The following is a 19,328-nucleotide window of genomic DNA, read 5'->3' as shown; positions in this document are numbered from 1 at the left end:
CTGCCATCAGCGTGGGGACTCCCCCTTGTCCTCACTATTCTCTTTTTTTGGAATGAGCTGAGGCTTGTGGTGCCGTCACATGAGGTGTGTGGTTATGGATGTGGAGAGAGTTGAAATCCTTCTCTATTTTTAAATTTAGTTGCTGGGGAGTCTTTTTAGTCCATCCTGTGCTTCTGCCCCAAACTGAGTTGCTAAACCTTCAGCTCTCCATTTTCCCATCTACCCTTCAACCGTGACAGGCCTGACCCTCAATTTCTGCATCTTGAAGAAGTAACTAACGATGGTATCAGTCAAGTATGTTCAAGACTTGGCAAAAAGGAACCATTCACTATATTCTAAGCATTGTTACTGCCCCAAGTCATTTCATAACTGGGAGCCAAGAGGAACAGGACCAGGCGAGGAAAGACGACGAAGGCACGGGCAGGGCTTTTTCTCTGGCCACCGATTTTTAAGAAATAAGCTCACATTTGTTTAGCTTGTTTCCTCAAGAGGTTTTGGGTGGGTGAGACAAACCCAACATCCTGTATAGGTTTCTGTTATTTTTAGTCTCTAAATTGTAGAAACAAAACCAGGGGCAGGCCTGCCCTACGCTTCCACCTATCAAGACACCAAAGACTTAAAGCCTGGGTGTCAGTAACTGGGATTGAGCCAAGGAAAAGGAAAACCACCTCCAAGTGTCATCAGTGAAGGAAGACACCAACATCCAGGAGCAGGAGAGGCCACAAGTTCTGGCTGAGGGGGAGGCTGGCGTCTTTATTCTGGAGCAGTTCTAGTGCTGAGAAGACCACAAGGAGGATGGACATCCTTTATGCCTTTTTGGGAAGTTACCAGGGGATCCTTGGCATGAGTTTGGATGTCTCGAAGAAGAGTCTTAGGCTTTCACAAAGACTGGAAATATGCCATCCCTGGTGACTCCAGAGACAACCCAGAGTTGGATTCAGGGCTCCAGACGGCACCTGTCTGTCTAGTTTCTTCTGTCAACCATTGTTGGGCCCCTTATGGCTAACAGAAAAATATCTTTAAAACAGGAGGCATGTGTTCACAGTTTGAAAATAATAGTCCAAGTCTCCTTGTGATTGGCATATGCAATGAAAGTAATTAAAGTCTCTCCTCCCTGCCTCCCCCCACCCCTTCACTGCATCCTGATTTAAATGTCTGCATGGTATAGGGGAGATGGATAGATGGAAGGTGTGTTGGAAAGGAAGGCAGAGGCACGTCATTTACTAGATGGAAGTTAAGGGGACGGGTTTGTTACAGTAGCCACCAGTCCAGAGAAAATAAGGAAACTGCCAAGGGTTTTTTTGTTTGCCTTCTGTAAGCCTGTGTGTGGGAATATATGTGAAAATCTGCTTGGGGAACACCAAGGTGAAAAGAAAAGAGCTGCAGAATTTGTATAAATTGGACAGGTAGACGAACCTCCCCCACTTCCCAGTCATCCATCTGTTACCAATACACTCTTGCATAGGGGAGGGCTTGCCAGAGGATTTAGCAGCACCTGGCAGGATTCAGCTTCATCAGAAAGTGAAGCTTTCCTCCAGGGGCTCTAAGGTCATCCTTGAGCCAGGACCAGGGCCAGGAAGCCCTGTCCCCCCGCCACACTGTCCGCCGGAGCCTGGTCACTCATTTCTATTTAGCAGGTGTTCTTTGACAAACTTTGACACCTTGCTGGGTGAGGATGTCAGGGGTGTGAACACACAAACACACGAGAAACAGCAGTCCTATGTATATTTAACAATATATATTTATATATATTTTCTAGATCAGTACATTCAGTTTTTAACTTGCTTTTTCTTCACAAACAGAAGAACTCTTACAATAGTAGACTTTCTAAAATAAATACTATTAAAATAGAGCTTCAAAATAAATATTCTATACAAAGGAAACCTTCTGTGGTAACTTTTGATGTGGGATGAGAAAGGGTTACAGTGAAGAGGGAAAATATGCCGGGATGGGACCCTTGAACAACTTTTCTGTTTTTAACACAAAACTGAACTGTGGGGCAGTGAGAAGAGAAAGCAAGACAAGACAGCACACCGACTTACCCACAGCAAAGATGGCAGCTTAAGATTTGTCGTCGACTGTCACAGTAAGCAGAGGGCATGAAAATGCTTACCCAAGACATAAACCAGAAGGCCAGTGCAGTTCATAGGATGCCCTAGTGACGTGTACAGTGCAAAGTGGTGGTGCCTACACCCCGCCGGACACCTCCTGGGGCAGCATGGAGACCATGAACGTGACGGGATCTGGTCCCAACCCACACTTTCCACACTTGGGACTTGTCATAATCTAACTGGGCCTCACCGTCAGGAGGGCATGTGTGCAGACTCCAGAGCACTGAAAAAACCAGACACATCACACGATAGTCTTCCGTCTGTCAGCTGTGAAGGGGCCCGTGTCAACAGCAGGGACTGGTCTTCACTCCTCCCAGACAGAGCCAGTGAGGAGCCTTGGTGGGCCCCATGTTCCACCTAGAAAGGTCTGGCTCTCCTAGACCCTGTTCTCAGGGCACTTGCCAGGGTTTTGGGACTTTACAAATCCACCCTCCAGGGGAAGCAGCTGTACCCCCTTAGGACAAGGGTCCTGGGCCCAGGCTTGTGGATCCCACCCCCAGTTCCAGGCAGAGCCACCAGCCATCCCAGACTGAACCTTAGTAGGAAGCAGCTGGCAGTCTGCTAAAAAGGTCAAGATGAGGAGGCATAAACCAGCCAAGCAAGCTGTTGGTCACAGGACACACAGTCAGCCAGAAGTGGCGGCAGAAACGCGTCGTGTTGCTGAGAGCTTGATCCCTCAGTGGCCCTTGACTGGCCCCTGGGGGCGACAGGCAAGCCAGTTTTTTCTTTTTTCCAGAAAAACATGCTGAGGGACTGCTATGCAACAGAGCTGGGAGAACGAACGAAAGCTGACTGCACAGGACACAGAGAATTCTGCAGACATCCACCTAGCAGGTTAGATGCAAACCAAAAAGAACAAGCCAAAGCAGGGGAAGGAAAAAAAGAAAACCAAAACCCAGAAAAATCCATGTTTACAACTATATACACAAAGTCAGGGTTCAGGAAGCTACTTGCCAGGAAACAAGGGTCTTTGTAGAGATGGAGGGGTAGGGGTAGGGGGTGTGTGTGTGTGTGTGTGTGTGTGTTCAGGAGGCTACTTGCCAGGAAACAAACAAGGGTCTTTGTAGAGATGGTGGGGTGGGGGTGTGTGTGTGTGTGTGTGTGTGTGTGTGTGTGTGTGTGTGTACACAGCTTATGTAAATCAGTTCTCCACAGAATGGGCACATAGAACACCAAAGATCACCAAAGTGCAACTTGCCACTGGGTCAAGTTTCCCGTGGAGACATTTGAGGGAGGGGCTTTGGGGAAAGTTCTGAGGCCTCTCCCAGAGTGGACGTATGCCCTCTCTTTTTGGGGGTAACCTCTGCACACCTGTTCTGAGGAAAAACGTCTCCAGTCCCTTCAGTACACATCTGATACATTCAATTAGGACAAGTGGTTGGCTGAATGTGTTTTTTCTATCATTGCCTCCGATTTGTGCAATAACATCCATACATCCATGACAACTGTGGCAAGGGTAGCTACAGGAATCAGCCTTAGAAAACGCAGATTTCATATTCGCCTTTTACAAGCTAGCAAATGTTATATAAATAAAGCCTAAAATAATAAGACCATCCCCTCCTTTCCTCCAGTCAATAAATACCTACAGTTACAATTAACTTATTCTAAATCATAAGATGTTACTACCAGTCTTCAAGAAGGGAAGGAAAAAAAAAGTCCTTGAGAAGCATTGGGTACGTGACCATCACAGCTACCTGCCTCCTTCAAGGAGGCTGTTCTGTTCCTACAGAACAAACTGAAGTGCTACAAAGGCTGTGCCCAGTACACTTCCAACACCGCCCCAGGGTAGCTCTTCAGACCCAAGCTACTTTCTCTCATGGCGGGGAGGGGGAAAGGGAGGAGGCACAGAATACCACATGAAGCAAAAACCCCACACAATTGCTGGGGAGTAAGGACCAGACACACTACAGCTTTTGCATGCAACAAGTACCTACCCACGGGACGAGCTGCGCTTGCTGAGTCCTTTAGCACCTTGAGAGAGAGTTGCTACGTCTTTGGGGGCTGCTGGGAGGGGCTCATGTGGCCATGCACAGAAGCAGGGCTCAATCCCAAGAAGTCCCCGGAGAATCTTTCCCCCACCTGCATTTTTCTGACTCCCCCCGCCAGGGCCTCCTAACACTAAAATAGACTCTTTTGTCACCATCTGTCTATTTACATTAAAGATACAGACACTGTACACAAAAGGCTAGGACAGCAAGCAGCAGAATCAGGAGAGAAGAAGCCCACACCCAGCCATCACTCTGCCAGCACGAGGTGCTGCCTCTCTTCTCTGCTGTTAAAATCTTCTTCTTGGTGGGGAGGGGGGATTGTGTTCCTTGAGGTTGCTCGCCCCCCAGATTTTGAAATCAGCCCTTCCTGGGGGTGGCCCAAAAGGAAGCAAGTGTTTTATTATTATTTTTTAAAACACCGTTAGTATCTGATATAAAAACGTGTAACGACTGGATCCAGAGACCACAGCCTCAGACTCATTGGCAAAATGCTATTTGGTCTCAAATTTGCTGCTCCGGTCTTCTCTACCCGTAGTGAAGTTTCTGGAAAGGATCTGGGTAGAGAGAACTGGGGGCACACAGCAGGCAGGTGAGTCTGTGACTCAGTAAGAGCCGAAGGACGGTATCATGAGTGGAACACCCCCGAGAGTTAGTGAGGAAGCTGGAAGGGAGAAAATGTACTGTGCAGTGGCTCCTAAATCCGTCCATGGCTCCAGGCAGAGCAAGGTACGAGGGGTGGGGGCTCCCGAGTATATACAACAGGGATTGCCAGGGTCTACACCTTCCCCAAGATGGGGCAGACTGGGGTGGAGGCTGGGAGAAGGTACAGATGGTAAGACTCCAAGTGTCTTCTTCCAAGTCCCCTGGCCACTCAGATTTCCTCCCAGGCAGCCAGAGAGAATGCAAAAGAGCAGGGAGAAAGTGAGGGAGGAGGAGGGCCAGGAAGGCATTCAAGCAGCTGCAACTTCCGGATATGTGTCCACATCTGTGTTCCATCTTCTGGAAAAGAAAAATCGCCCCCAAACCACACCACACCCCTGCCACTGTCTGTTTCACACAAAGTTCCAGGATCCTGAACAAAACAACCCCAAAGTGCTTCTTCATCCTTTTGGGGAAGAGAGGGTGGGTGATGGTGGTCCCTGTTTCTTTCGCAGCTGGGGGTGGGGGGTAGGTGGACTAGCAGGGTCAGCCTCGGGATGCTAAACCTCTGGCTGTGCCGTGATGCTCTTCTCAGGTGTCAGAAGGGAACCAGGGTTCCAGGCGGAGCGCTGGGACTTGACCCTGAGCGTCAGAAAGGCTTGTCCGGTCTGCTGGCCTTGGCGTCCCCAGCCGCTGCCTTGCAGATGACGCTGTTCGTGTGCTTGCAGCGGCATCCGGGGCGGCGCAGACGGTCGTAGCCACGCTGGGCCAGCTTCACACAGCCAGTGGCAGGCAGGTAGCAGAGCAGACAGGGCAGCACCAGGGACAGGGCGCCCATGAAGGACCAGCGGGCGCAGCAGTTTGAGCGGGAGCAGGAGCAGGGGTGGTCGGCGCAGGAGCCCTCATCGTCCTCGTTGGTGCAGTGGTAGAAGATGCCCTGCACCAGGCACATGCAGGTGCCATAGTTGACCAGTGTCTGCGCCGAGCACAGGCACTCCTGGTTGCAGACCCAGCAGGAGGGCAACGTCCGGGGGGACGCGCACTCCTTGCACTTACACTTCCCGCAGGCCTCGCACAGCAAGAAGTGCTTGTCCAGCTCTGGGGGGCCAGCGGGGCCCTTAAGGTCCAGCGGCTTGCAGTGGATGGCCTTGGGCTGGATGCGCACAGCCCTCGGGGAGGCCTGATCAGCCACGGGTGGGGGTGCCATGTGGTCTAAGAGGCGCTGGTCAGAGGACGTGCTGCTGCTGCTGCTCACAGAGCTGGGGCGCCCGCTGAAGGAGATCCAGTGGTGGGTGACGTCCTGGTCACAGCGGGCTGGGGTTGGGGCCAGCTCTGGGGCTCCACCCCGGGTCCGCTTGGGGCCAGAGGGGGGTGCCAGGCCAGGGTTGTCGATGTAGTCGTTCTCCACGTGGCTGGTCTTCATCTGGTCGATGGGAAGGATGGTGAGAGGGTGCTGGAGCCGGCTGTGGGCCGTACGGCTGTCCAGTAGGGGCTGGACCATGACTGAGCTGGGAGTCAAGGGGACGCTCTGTGGGATCGGGGGCTCCATGGGGCCGGAGGTCCTGGGATGTGCGGAGTAACAGGCTTCTAGGGGCCCTGGGTAGGGGGGGAGGAAGAGAATGGATTCCAGGCATCAATAGGTGGCCTGTTAACACCCCCATCCACCATTAGGTCCTTGGGAGCCCAAGTGAAATAGGATTGCTTTGGTGGACTACCCAGCATTAAGGCTTAGATGATTAGTATTAACAGTAATGACAATTTTAAGTGGTAGAAATAACTTATTTAGCGCTTACAAGGACTCTTCTAAGCATCATATTATTATGTTATCAACTTTTCACAATAACCCTAGAATGTAACTACCATTACCCCTTTTCTAGTTATAGGAAACTAATGTTCAAAGTAACTTGTCCAAAGTCACACAAAACCATTAGTAGCAGAACTAGGGCTCAAACTTGGGCCATCCATGTTCATTCTTATAATCCCCATGAAACATGCTTCTGATTTAAGACAGACAGAGCTTAGCAGTTATAAATGCAGGCTCTGTAATTAGATCCAAGTTCAAGTTCTCACCTTTGCCTAGCAGTGCTGCTGTGAATGAGGTTCTTTAACTTCTATGCCTTAGTACTGTCACCTGTAAAATGGGTTCTTGTAAGAACCAAATGAAAAAAATGCATATCCAGGACCTAGCATTTTGCCTGACACACAGCATGTACTCTAATTTAAGACCATCCCAGAGAGCAACCTTTGGATTTCCTGAGCACTAATAAGCATGACTAATAAGTACCAAGTGTTATGCTGAGTGTGAGGATGTGGTGACTACTTTAGTCAGTCCCTGTGTGCTCCTGTGGAGTTTTTATCAACTAGATAAACAAAAGCCTTTATTTCAGATAGTCACAAGAGAAGGAGGAGCTGTATCTGATGCCTACACATCCAGGATATTAACTTATTACTACTACTTCTAAGAGCAACAACCTCCAGTGGCTAATAACCCCTGGACAGGTGCCCTCTGACAACTTGGATGGGAAATCCTCTCTGAGGGGCACTCACTTCACCCATTTCCAAATACTGAGCTAAACATTCAGCCTAAATGCTGTTTACTAGAATAGCTAAGCCAAGCCTGGATCAGTTTCTAATTTCACCGAGAGAGTGCAATTTTAAGTTGGAAACTGGCCAGAGATTCAACTGCAGTGCCTGACACGGAACCCCAGGAAGTCACTTAAATCAAAGAGCGGAAACGGCTTGGTTCAAATTTAGAAAGTGCACATTGTTTTCTATTAGAAGTGCCATTTCCTCGCCTGCTGACCTTTTCATTCGGAATTCGGCTGGAGATCAATTTAAAGAAATAGCAGCAGAGGCCAAGACCTCTGCCCAATTTGGAATCCCAGAGAAAGATTAGACTCTGGGAAGATTCCACTGGGCTTGTGGCTGGGGGATAGAACAGACAGCCAGGGTGAAGATAGAAGGAGATGATAACCACCTTTGAAAAAAAAAAAAAAAAAAAAAACCACATTGGATTAATGTGCTATGGGGTAGGGCTTCAGTAAATGCTTTTTCAAGATGCTAATGATGTTCTAATTTGGAGAGCGGAGGGTACCTCTGCTATTAGGTTCATCTTGCCTCAAAGGTGATACCTAGGGACTTCCCTGGCAGTCTAGTGGTTATTAAGACTCCCAAGCTTCCACTGCCGGGGGTGGGGATTCGATCCCTGGTTGGGGAAATAAGATCCCACATGGTGACAAAAAATGAGAAAAATCCTTAAACTGAATAAAAATGAAAATACAACACATCAACTTAAAAACAATTAAACTTAAAAAAAAAAAAAAAAAGTGGTACCTAAGAATAGGATGTGGATAGGTTTCCACTTCCAGTTCTAACCTCACATCCCTCCAGACTTGGGCCCCAGCTAGTCATCCTAGTATTCCAATCACAGGAGGATACCTGGCTCTGAGTGACACATCCATACTTATCAATGTCTATAATAAAGAATGAAGAGAGAGAGAGAGAAAAGCCATTCAGGACACTCTGCATTATACTTCCTCTGCTTGGAAACAATGGTTTGATTAGAAATGGTTCAGTTGTTGGGGAAGGACTTCTTAGATGCTTTCTAGCCTGACTGAAATAAAAAGCTCAGTCTAGGTGCAAAGTTCATGAAGTGAATGAAAGGGAGCTTATCCCCAGGGTTCTCATCTGTGTACTGCAAAATGCAGAAAAAAGCACTAAGTCTTTTCTACAAGGTTCATTGCTCAGTCAACTGATATTTCCCCTTCACAAAGGCCATGAACTACTGGCTTTGGTCCCACAGCCCTATCTACTTAAGAGATGCTGGTGTTTCTGTGCAGTTTTTCCCATTTCGGAGAATGTGTGCCTGGGGATAGCCTCTCTCCTGCCTTGTGTTCCCTCCACATGTCAGGAAAGCATCATCTTCAACGAGGAGACTTTCCTACGGCAGAGTGTGACTTCAGTGTCAGGCAGGTTTGCCACCAAGAAGTCGTTCTTTGCCGAGACAGCCTCCTTTAGGGGTCCTGGGTTTGGGGCTGGATGGGAGATGTCAGTTGAGTATTTTGGGAGAGGAATTTTTTCCAAGGCTCAAGCTGGTCATGGGGCAGAACTTCAGGAATGCTAAAGTGGGCTCACTTTGTTCTTTGCAGGGATTCTAAAGCCTTGCTTCTAGAATAAATGGGTTTGGGGTCAAAAAAAGGAGAGTTAGGAGCCCCGGGTTCCAGCTCTTTGCTTGGAGGAAAAGGTGTGACTAGGCAAAAGAATGGAAAATGCTGACAGAGGCTCAGGAGACGACTCTCTGGCGCCAGCCAAGAGGTGCCTCCGCCAGAACCCCCACCCCGGACAAAGACAACGTGATTCCCTTATGCCAGAAGCTCAGGTCACAAAGCTCAGGGTCCTGCCAACAAAATGTCAGTGGCAGTTTGAAGGTTGTATTGCCCCATATAGTTGAGCTTTCATTTCTTAGGACCAGGGCTGGGACTTGCCACGCTGTGGGTACTCCCTCCCCTAAACTGATCACCCACTCTCCTTCCTCCAATCCTATTCCTGAGATTCTTTAAACAACGAGCACACTTTCTATGGATGAATCAAAGGCATGAACAATGCTCAGATTTTAACAGGCCCTGGACTCATCACAAGGCAGATTCCTGGAAAAGTCCCTCCAGGAAGCCAGGGTGGGGACAGTGGCTGCTGGCAATGGGATATTGGCATTACCCCACTCCTATCACCCTCCAGGGGCAGCTGTCAACATCTGGGTCTGCACTTAGGGCCAGACAAGAGGGTGGGAGCTGGGTCCCTGGTAACTCAGCTGTCTCAGGGCAAGCCACGCCCTGGATGGCTCCAGCCAGCATATTCTAAAATGCATCTTCCCCATCATAACACTGATGCAGGATTCCTTCTGGCTACAGCCCAGCAAAAGCCAGCAGCTGGCTCAGACCTATAGGTCTCCAATCTTCTCAGGCTTCATCTCCTAGTTAGCTGGGACCGTCCCTCCACAGGACGGTTGAATTCATTTGACTCACATGAAAAAAAATACTTGCTGATAGCCTGATAGATAACACTTCAGCACAGCTAAGTGAAGTTTCAAACCCCCACTTTCCCATTCCTCAGTTTCAAAGATCAATCTCTACTCACTGGGACACACCTACCGTCCAGTCTACCCAACACTGCCGAACTTAAGTGTAGTTTAATATGTACTCTGTTTCCCCTGCAAGGAAGGAAGAGATTTGTAATATAAATAGGAGAGAGGAGGCTTTTGCTTCTTTTAGGTTGTTTGGGAGACTGATGGCCCATTTGGAAGACTGTGGACAGAGAAACAAAGCCAGCACTCCACTTAGCCAGAGAAGCACCTCTGTGGAGTTGTAGGTGACAGCCTTATGGATTAGCACGAGGAAAGGAAACTTTTACCTCCACTCCAACTTTCTAATAGTAATTAATAGTTAGGAAAGCATATAGTATTTATGAAACATTTCTTGGTGCCAGGATCTGTGCTAAATCCTCAGTGATGTTCTCCTTAAATCCTCACCATCACTTTGGAGAATAACACCTACTTTGCAGAGGAAGAAACAGAAGAACAGAGGGTCATAGAGCAGGCAAATGGTCAGGGCAGGACTTGAACCCAGTCATCCCCGTTGCCGGGACTTGCAGTAACTTCTGGATATTCAGGGAAGGGCGTGAAAGCACCCTTCTCTCTTGTAGCTAAGAACTCTGCCAGTCTCCCGGGTCTGCCATCAGCCCTGGGGGAACCTCATCAGGCCATCTTCGGGCTGTTAACCCAACCAGTCTGGAAATGAAGCCAGACAGGGCTGGTATCAGACTGGCCCCCAGTTAGGGGAATTTTCAGTGTGGAGAGTGGGGGGCCAGGGCTTTGAAACCTGTCACTAAAGGAAGCGTCAGTGCTTAAGACATTTCTGCTTCCAACTCCGTTTTCTTTGCTGTCTCTTTTGTCCTCAACACACCTCCATTTTACTAAGCGTTTTCATTTTTAGTTTTCTTAAGGTTGAATGGGTCTCACTTGTAGGATCTCACCACACAGCAGCCCCTAAAAGGGAAGCCTAGAGTGGGTGGGAATCCCCTCTCCTCCCACCTGTAAAGCTGAACTTCAGGGTCCCCAGGGCACATTCATGGATGTGGCTTCCTGGTCCAGGTCTGTGGCGAAGAGGAGGAGCTAGGGTAAGAGGAAGGCAGAAGAAAGAGTAGCCAGTCAGTGATATTAAAAAGCCTAGAGCACAACGCCCTGTATTTGTAGTCTATGATACCTGCGGGGAGAGGCTGAGCATCAAGGTGACACACAGCTCAGTGCAGGCTGGCTGGAAAGAATCAAGACCCATGTTAAATGTCAGCTCCAGCCATCCACCACTTCCCCTGGACTTAACCCGGGGAGAGGAGTTGGGAAATATTAGGAAAATCTGACAGCTGTACTTTGAAAACTACAGGTCAGCTAATGCCAAACTGACAAGAAGCTCTGAACGAAGGGGCACTTTTTGTACTGCCTCGTTCAGTCCTAGCAGATGCTTTCAGGGAAGGTTGTTTAACCCTTTAACAGCTCAGAGAAAAAGGTCTCTAAGCAATGCACGAAACACGGGTTCTATCCCTGGGTCAGGAAGATCCTCTGGCAAAGGGAATGGCAACCTACTCCAGTATTCTTGCCTGGGAAATCCCATGGTCAGAGGAGCCTGGCAGGATGCAGTCAGTCCATGGCATTGCAAAGATTGGACACAACTGAGCAACTAAACAACAGGCTGCGTGAGAGCCCACTGCTACATCTGCCACTATCCCTTGGGTTCTTTGGGACAACATCTCAGTTCATTAAGCTCCAATTATTGCTTCAGAAAGACTTTAAAGGGGAGGAAGGGAGGAACTTCTCTGATAATCCAGTGGTTAAGACTCCATATCCTCAATGCAGGGCGTAAGAGTTCAATCCCTGGTCAGGGAACTACAATTCACTAAAGATCCTTAAGATCCCACATGACACATTTAAAAAAAATAAAGGGGGTGAGGGGAATGAGGGAAGCCAGAGCTTGTCTTCCCTGTACCCTACACAGAGGGAGATCATCTTGGCTGAGAATAAGGCATTTAGACAGCTGGATTTGTCTGAGAATTCTTGCCCCGCCTCCACCGCCCCCCCCCCCCGCCCCGCCCCCTGCCAATTCCAGCACCACACTAGGAGCTGACCTCTGGCCATAACCTGTCAGAGATCACAAAAGAAAACAGCTGCTTATCCTCACTTAGTCTCATCCTCAGTTATCAGTTCCCAAACTTCTTTTTCCACAATCAGTCAGCTGAGCTCCAGAGCCCCTGTACAAGGCTGAGTTGGAGAGGTCTTGCTGTAGTTTTTGGTTCTGGACTATTTTAACCAGCTACACATTTTGGCTTTGATGTATTCCCCTCATAACTGTTGTCTGCTCAGATCCCCTTAAAGAGGGATTAGAAGTCAAGAGTGAGAAAAGAATGGAGCTAGAAGAAGCCTGTTAAATACTGGTACAGTTTTAGAACCCCTGGCCTGCATCAGAGTTTGGGGGTGGGGGACCAGGAGCCTAAACCCCAGGGAGGGACTCCCACCCCCATTGGCACAAAGATCACTTTATTGGTCTCACCATCCTCCACTAAGAACTGGAGTTACAATAATAGGTTTTAGCTTACTCCTGGGAGGGGGCAGGAAATGACTCTCCCTCCCCCCAACCAGAAAGAGACAAGGGAAACCACTTTTCTGCAAATGGCCACCTGCCCCAGAAGGGCCCCTTCCCTCCTCCACAAGATCCAGCACATCTGTGCTCCCTCCCTGGTGCCCTTGCTTCCTCTACTGACTGTCCTTGGAAAGAACAATCATGATCACAGCTGAACAGTGGAGCCTCTTAAACCCAGCCACATGTCCCGGATACATCCCCAGCCTTGTCAGCTGTCTGGATCTGCAGGGTGGCCCCAGGCCCCCTTGAGAGCACCGCATCCTCCCCTCTGTACATCAAGAAGTACCCCACGTCTCCTGTGGAGGAAGGGGCTTCCTTACAACCAGGCCCTCCTAACAGGCACCCCTAGTAACATGGGCACAGCCCCAGCCCTGCACACTTGGCTAGCTGCTCGGCTGGCCCTGGCCCCTGGGTGGGCGCGGGGGGTTTTCTCCCCACTCTGCAGATGGGGAGACTAAGGCCCAAGTTTCCTAACCTCTCATCTGCTCTGACCCAGTTCCCTACCTTAGTCTAGAAGAGGTAATACAGTCTTCCGTTATGTTGCCCTTCATCACCTTCTTCCTCTGGCTCTTTTGAAAGAGTAAAAATATATTCCAGTGAGTCATTGCTTTCCCTTCTGTCCAATAGCTCCAGGTTGGCCATGCGATGGAAGCTTCTCCACTCTTGCCCTTCCCCTTCCTTAAAAACACAGTCATATTGATATCCCAAATCCAACATTTTCAATTCTGTCCCTAGATCCAGAGGTTTTCCTCACAGGGAAACTCCTGCCTCAGTTGGGGCCAGATGACAGACAACTCTGGATGCAGAACCAAACTGAATCCCATAGTTTTTACACTGAACTCCTTCTCTGAAGAGAAGGGGCTCCTTTCTAAGCACCCTGGTACCATTACCTGCGCCCTACCCAAGAGGAGAGCCTGGGAAAAGAAAAAGGCTTGTGGGACCCCAAAACTGGTGCTGGAAGATGTGACATGAAGGGACTAACAGCATCAAAAATTGGAAGAGAATTCCACACATGTGATCCCAAGCATTCCAGAGCAGTACATCTCAGGGGCCATTTCTGGAAGTGTTAATGGGTGTTTTTTCCTCCCTTAATTTTAAAATTCTGGTCTCTCCACCTATTCTGTAAGGATAAGAGCAAAAATGACACCTGCAAGCTCCAAATGTCTTCAGCCTCTGCCCTGCTTTAACTAGGAATCATTCTGTTCCAGGTGGTCAGTCTCCTCCCACAAAGCCCCTTGGAAGCTCTAAGGAGATGCTGCCATTTCAGAGGGTACTAGTAGAAAAGGTGATGGGAATGAGCAGGAGAGCACTTATTCTCCACAGAACAGAGAGTAAGAATCTAAAAAGGAAAATAACCAAGAGATGTCGTCCTCACTGAGCATTTGTCCATCAAGGAGATTTTACAAATCTGCCACTAAAACGCCTACCTTGTACTAGCCATGCAGCTCAGTTGGTCAGGATGTGCACTGTTCATATTAGAATTCATCTAGAGCCTTCTGGCAAGTGAGGACCCTCCCAAGGGCTAGGAAAGAGGCAGTCTGATTTTATACCGGACGTGTCTACAATTTCTTTCCTACCCTTCTCCTTAAAGAGATAGAGGGAGACAGAGAAAGGGGGCGGGGGGTAGAGGGAGGGTGGTAGAGGTGGAAGGGTGTCGGTGGCTGCCCACCCTTTCCTAGTCTGCCCCATACCCACTTAGTCTTTCACTAAGGGGAAAAACTGAAATTTTCAGATGTTTATGCCCCATTTGTGTTAAGATCCAGGGAACTCTAAACATTGTGAAATCACCAGTGCAATATTGGGCAGGGCCTCAGGCCAGACCGAGCTGATTAAGACGTTGATAAACCCACATTTCCTAAATGCTCTGGGCTTTTACCTCCCAGCTTTGTATCCCTGAGAGGCTCAGAGGCACTGAGAGCCTCCTCAGTCAGCGAACCAGACTGACAGGCACTTTCTCTTACCCAACCCCCAAAGTGGAGAGAATCATGCTCACTGGTTTGGAAGCAGGAAAGAGGGGGTTCACGCTGGGTCTGGGCACCCCATTGAACACACACCCTTCCTTTCTTCACAAATCATCCTGGGGGGAGAGGTGCCCTCCGAGCCCTAGTGGGCCACAAGGCAGCCTTCTGCCCCCTCATCCAGGCCTGGCAAAATGGATACCCATCCAGCAGCTGGTGCATGAGGCAGCCAGCATCTGTCCCCTCTGCCCACCATCCAGCCCTCCAGCCCAGTTCTCTTCTTTCCTTCATCACTCAGCCCATCTAGCCATGCAACCATTTTCCACCTCTCTTGCTTCCTCTGCCCACAACCCCCAGTCCTCAATCAAAGAGAATTGAGAAACTGGCTTCTTGCACAAGAGCAGCTACTGTCTAAATGCTTTTTGATCGTCTGCAGGGAGGGGAAACTGGGCACAGCCCTGGCCCTAGCCCTGGCCCCAGTGATGGAGCCAAGCTCCAGCTGTCCTGGCTGGCCAAACCTGCCCTTACCCCCCTTCATTGCCTCCCAAGCCTTGGCGATTCAGAATTTTCATAACGTACCGTCTCTGTCCTTCTTTCTTCTCGGTGATGTCAAGCCTGGTACCACCAAGAAGGAAGGAGGGAAGGCGGGAGACTTATCTCTCCTACGCACGCAACCTCTTCCTCCAGCTCCCACACGCCTGGCGTTATGTAAACGCACCTTCAGCCCCCACCACAGCCCCAGAGCGGCCGGGAGCCTCGGGGCCTGGCACAATTCGGTGCCAGAGTATAGGGGGACACGAGGAGGCCGAGGAGCCTTGGCCCCTGCAGAGGCCGGGGAAAGGAAGGCAACTGCAAGGCAGTTGCACAGCATAAAATGCGGCAGCAGAGCAAAGGTCAGACGGCGAGGAACCGCCTCACCAAAGAGAGAGCAGAAATGCCCAGTCCCGGGCCAGCCCTGCGCTGACCATCGAGGGGTAGGCAGAAGGAAAGAAACCTAGTCCATCACGGCTCCGAAGGGTAAACTAAAACCTACGTCGAGCATAGGCCTCTGCGGCGGGCTGGGGAGATCTACGGCAGACTGGCACCGTGGGCAGAGAGCCCAGGGTGGGCGAGCCGCCCAGGGTGAAGGCGCCCGCCGGACCCAAGAGGTGGCTCCTCACGGAGCCCAAAATCGCCTGTTCCAGCACCCGAGGTGGGTAGTGGTAGGCGGAAAGGGGCCAGGCCAGAAGCAAACTCCCGGGACACGCACGGTGCTTCTGAGTGGTAGAGTGGGAAAGCCCGGCTTGGCAATGCCCGGGGGTCGGAAACGCCGGTGCCAGGCTGTGAGCACCCCCGGCGCCTAACTGGCCCAGCCGAGGGCGTCAGGGAGCTGCGGCGCACCGCAGCTGCTCCAGGAGGCGCAGGGAGAGGGAAAGAACATTGAGGCGCGTATAGAAATAGCGCAGCATCTGCCCCAGCCCGAGGGGGAGTCGCGTTGCGACTCAGAGAAGGGTAGCTTCACATCCCGAAACCGGTCGAGGACTTACTTTGAGGAGCCGCAGAGTCACAAGCATTGCTCCACGTCTGTGTAAACCCCCGAACCCGAGCGGATCGGACGCCGCTATCCTCGCAGACGCCGGCCGGAGGAACCGGCTCGGCTCCCTGCGCTCCGCAGCGCCAGCTCCGCGCTGTCAGCTTCTCTCACTGCCTCCGCGGCGATGTTGCAACCACTGCCTGGGAAAATGGCTTTTTTATGAATGGGAGGGAAGGGAGCTCCAGTGCGCACGCGCGCCGCTCGCGATTCTATGAATGGGTGGGCACAAGAGACCCCGCGCGCGCATGCGCCGCGTTCCTTTTTTTATGAATGGGGGGCCGGAAAAGGACTTAACCCGTGATTGCTGGGGTTGGCTCTCGCTCCTCCAGGGGCCGTCGCTCTTTTACAAAGAGGGGTGGAGGTTGTTGTTGCTTTTTTTTTTTTCCTTTATGAATGGAGGGCGGCGGCGACTGCTGCAGCTGGTTCAGCTGCGCGGGCTGTACCCCCTCCCAGCCTGCGAGAGGAGGTAAAGGCTACCTTCACGCCACTGCGGACCTGGGTTGGAACCGTCCGTGTTGCTGGGGGCGGGGTGGTGGTGGGGGAAACACTGCGACCTCAGGATCCTGGGCTAAGAGCTGGGTGGGGGAGGACACACCTAGATCCAGGGATTTCTACCCGCCGCAGTCAGAGGGCGGGGAACGGGAGGACCCCTGCTAGGGGCCTTCTCTTTCTCTAGAGTAGGGGCGTCGGGGGGGAAGGGTCTTGAAGCTGTGTTTACCAAAAATTTTAAGAAAATGTCAAAGGTCCATATCAAAGAAGGGCGGAGTGGGGGGTTACTGAGTGAATCTGGTTCCCTTCCTGAGGCTGAGTCTCCCTTGAATAAGTGCAGAGCACCCCTCCCCCACCTCTTGGGTGTGGACAGGACTGGGCCGAGCCTTTTCCGGCCCTAGTACCCCCCGGAGTGGACTGGCTACTCAGCTAGAGATCTGGCTCTCGCCTGGCAGCGCCCCACTTCCTCCCACCCCAGTGTAATGTCCGCAGTGCTCCGGCGTCCGCCCGTCCTCTGCTGCCCCGGCTAGTGCTCCCCTCCATTCCCGCGTGTTTCGCAACCCTCACGGGACGCAGGCCTAAAGGCCACAGCCTTTGCTGCTGTAGGCGCCTCTCTCCAACCGCCCTGACTAGTGCCCCGCGGGAGAAGCAGGAGCGGTGCAGAACTGGCCAGGTGGATGGGTGGAGCCGTCTGCGCCAAAGATGCTGCTGGGGTGGCCGCGGGATTAAATAACAACAGGGCTCTTGAGCCGCAGAGGAAATGGAAATGGCCGGGATCTTTTCTTTGCAGTTAATGATGGGGCGGGTGGGGCGAGGGGGGGAGGTGGGAAGAGCCTCAGCCCCGGCGGGTGAAAAGAAAAGCCCCCGCCATTAGGCCCGACTCCGGGAAGGCGGGGAGCCCTCGCAGCAGGCCCAGCTCCGCCCAGGAACGGAGGAGGCTGTAGCCTCCGGGGAGTACGGGGTAGGGGGTGGCTTTGATGCAGGGATAAGGCTGGGCTAGGGCCTGAATCCCCCTGAAAGGTTTATCTTGGTGGTGTTTTCGCTTCACCGGGAGGTGGTGAGGCTGACTTTTTCTTCCTACGCCACCATAGGACTGCGCTTGGCAGTTGTCAGTGGAGCATATGCAAAGCTCCAGACCAGAGGTTTGGCCTTGGGCTGGAGCTGGGACCCAGGGGATCGGCAGAGGGAGAGACATTTTACAAACCCAGACCAGAGCCCAAGGTCACCGAGTCTAGGCTAAAATGGCTTCTCGCTAGTCAAACGCACCTGTGTAATTTGATTTACTTATTCATCTCCTGGGTCTTCCTTGGACCAAGATCTTACCGAATGCCAAGAGAAAAACACTTTACTAGGATAAGAGTATTTTAAAGTCGTTCAGTTCTTTTCGTTACAGGCATCTAAGCTCAATATCATTATTCCTATTCGTCAGATGTAGAAATTCAGGCCAAGGGTCCTGCTCCTGATAAATGAAAGATTTACTAAATTGTGGTGCTGATTGCCTAGACCTTTGCAACTCGGATCTTTCTATCACCCCGTCTCCATATCACCAACCGTGTTGTTCAGTCACTTACTCAGTGTCCAACTCTGTGACCCTGTGGACTGCAGCATGCCAGTCTTCCCTGTCCTTCACTATCTCCTGGAGCTTGCTCAAACTCATGATCACAAACCTAAAAACCTGTTTTTTGCAAGTCATTTAAGCATGTTAAACAAGGAAAGTTGGAGCAGTAATTTTCCAGCCAGTGGTTGCTCATGGCCTTGCTTAAACAATTAAAAGAAAGAGAATAAAGAAATACTTTCTGAACTCTATAGGATCAAGATGGGGATGGGGGTGGGGGGTGGTGGCAGGGGTTGGAGTTATCCTGTGTTCTTTATTAGAGAAATTAGCCAAGAAATGTGTTCCTTTCATTCCTGGTCTTTTTTTCAGCTTTTCTAAAGGAGGAGTGAGGAGACCCCAGCTCTGGTGGGATGGTGGGTCCATGAAGGATACCAGTCCTGAACTGGGAGGAGCCTCTGATGCCTGAGCGGACTGTGACTCAGTGACTAGGAGGGCACTGGGGACCGTATTCCACTGTTCCTGGAAACCTAAAGAGAGGAGAGGTTTGGGGGTTACTTAGGAGAAATCCATCCATTCATTCATTCAATCATATATTCTGTGCTGCGGCCTGCCCTGACTCTGGGCACCTGGTCGTGAGGGACAGACAGCCCTCCCTGCCCTGGTGAAGCTCACAATTTGGGGAGAAGGCAGACTATGCAATTTGAGTCTATGATAAGTGCTAGGAGGGAGATGTAGCAAGATCTGAGGGTATGTGGAGAGCCAGGAAGGACCTGATTTTAATTTGGCATGGCGGTGAGGGGGTCAGGTCTCTTTCTGATAAAGTGGTTATGAGTTGAGATTTGGAGACAGGGAAGGAGTGACCCGAAGGAGGGTGAGGAGACAGGCAGAGGGAGCCCAGCGGGGAAAGGGAAGTGGATAGTTGCCTGGGGAAGGCCTCATTAAGTTGCCTACGGGAGGCCTCTGTGGCCACAGCTTGGCGAGTAGGGTTGAGATCAGCCTGGTGAGGAGTTCAGATAGTGTCCTCTTCAGGGTTTTAAGCAGGGTCCCTACACACTCTGATTTGTGTTTTAATACTAGCCGGAGGAGAGGGGACAGAATGAAAGATGGTGGGGGAATGCTAGGCATCTGTGCCTTCCCGGTTTGATGGTACCACCTTCATTCTTTAGATTGAGTGCCAAGTAGACCTGCACTGGATTTTTTTTTTTTTTCCCCTACTTCCTGGGACTTTGTTCATTCCAAAGCTGGCTTGTGTATTCCCCAGGTGTAACTTTCCTGCTAGAGGTGGATCCTAACAGCCCTGCATTTCTACCTATGCAATTATAGTCCTTTT

General features: G+C 50.8%; 2 protein-coding genes across 16 annotated transcripts in view; one reads left to right on the top strand and one right to left on the bottom strand.

Annotated features, from left to right (window-relative positions):
• Window positions 1–19,328, top strand: part of LOC113895217 — a 453,671-nt gene that overhangs the window by 23,202 nt on the left and 411,141 nt on the right. For 10 of the 11 annotated variants that reach the window (XM_027546109.1, XM_027546112.1, XM_027546111.1 and 7 more), the window contains exon 1: window positions 16,170–16,420. The exons of the other annotated variant lie outside the window; for it this stretch is intronic. In XM_027546109.1, coding sequence (XP_027401910.1) covers window positions 16,170–16,420 — 251 coding nt within the window. Of the gene's footprint in view, window positions 1–16,169; window positions 16,421–19,328 lie in introns of those variants that run through there. 11 annotated transcript variants of the gene reach the window in all.
• Window positions 1,717–16,114, bottom strand: SPRY4 (sprouty RTK signaling antagonist 4). Of its 5 annotated transcripts, XM_027546105.1 has the most exons (4): window positions 15,908–16,085; window positions 12,928–12,992; window positions 10,824–10,904; window positions 1,717–6,334 (listed from the first exon to the last, which is right to left on the bottom strand). In XM_027546105.1, the coding sequence occupies exon 4, from the start codon at window positions 6,285–6,287 to the stop codon at window positions 5,388–5,390; it is 900 nt and encodes a 299-aa protein (XP_027401906.1). In that variant the 5' UTR covers window positions 6,288–6,334; window positions 10,824–10,904; window positions 12,928–12,992; window positions 15,908–16,085; the 3' UTR covers window positions 1,717–5,387. The 5 variants fall into 5 exon arrangements, with proteins under 5 accessions (XP_027401906.1, XP_027401907.1, XP_027401908.1 ...); XM_027546106.1 differs by lacking the exon at window positions 10,824–10,904; XM_027546107.1 differs by lacking the exon at window positions 12,928–12,992 and having other exon boundaries at window positions 15,908–16,059.

The sequence above is a fragment of the Bos indicus x Bos taurus genome, chromosome 7, assembly GCF_003369695.1.
Source record: "Bos indicus x Bos taurus breed Angus x Brahman F1 hybrid chromosome 7, Bos_hybrid_MaternalHap_v2.0, whole genome shotgun sequence".
Taxonomy (NCBI): domain Eukaryota; kingdom Metazoa; phylum Chordata; class Mammalia; order Artiodactyla; family Bovidae; genus Bos; species Bos indicus x Bos taurus.
The sequence above is the reverse complement of the archived record's forward strand: the minus strand, read 5'-3'. Positions and strand labels throughout refer to the sequence as shown.

Excerpts from the sequence above, each read along its gene's own strand:
- SPRY4 (XM_027546103.1), bottom strand. The coding sequence starts at position 15,252 with ATGCTGTGCAACTGCCTTGCAGTTGCCTTCCTTTCCCCGGCCTCTGCA. Across the intron at positions 6,335-14,960 it reads AAGAAAGAAGGACAGAGACG|GGCCCCTAGAAGCCTGTTAC; the intron begins GTACGTTATGAA and ends CCCCCTACCCAG.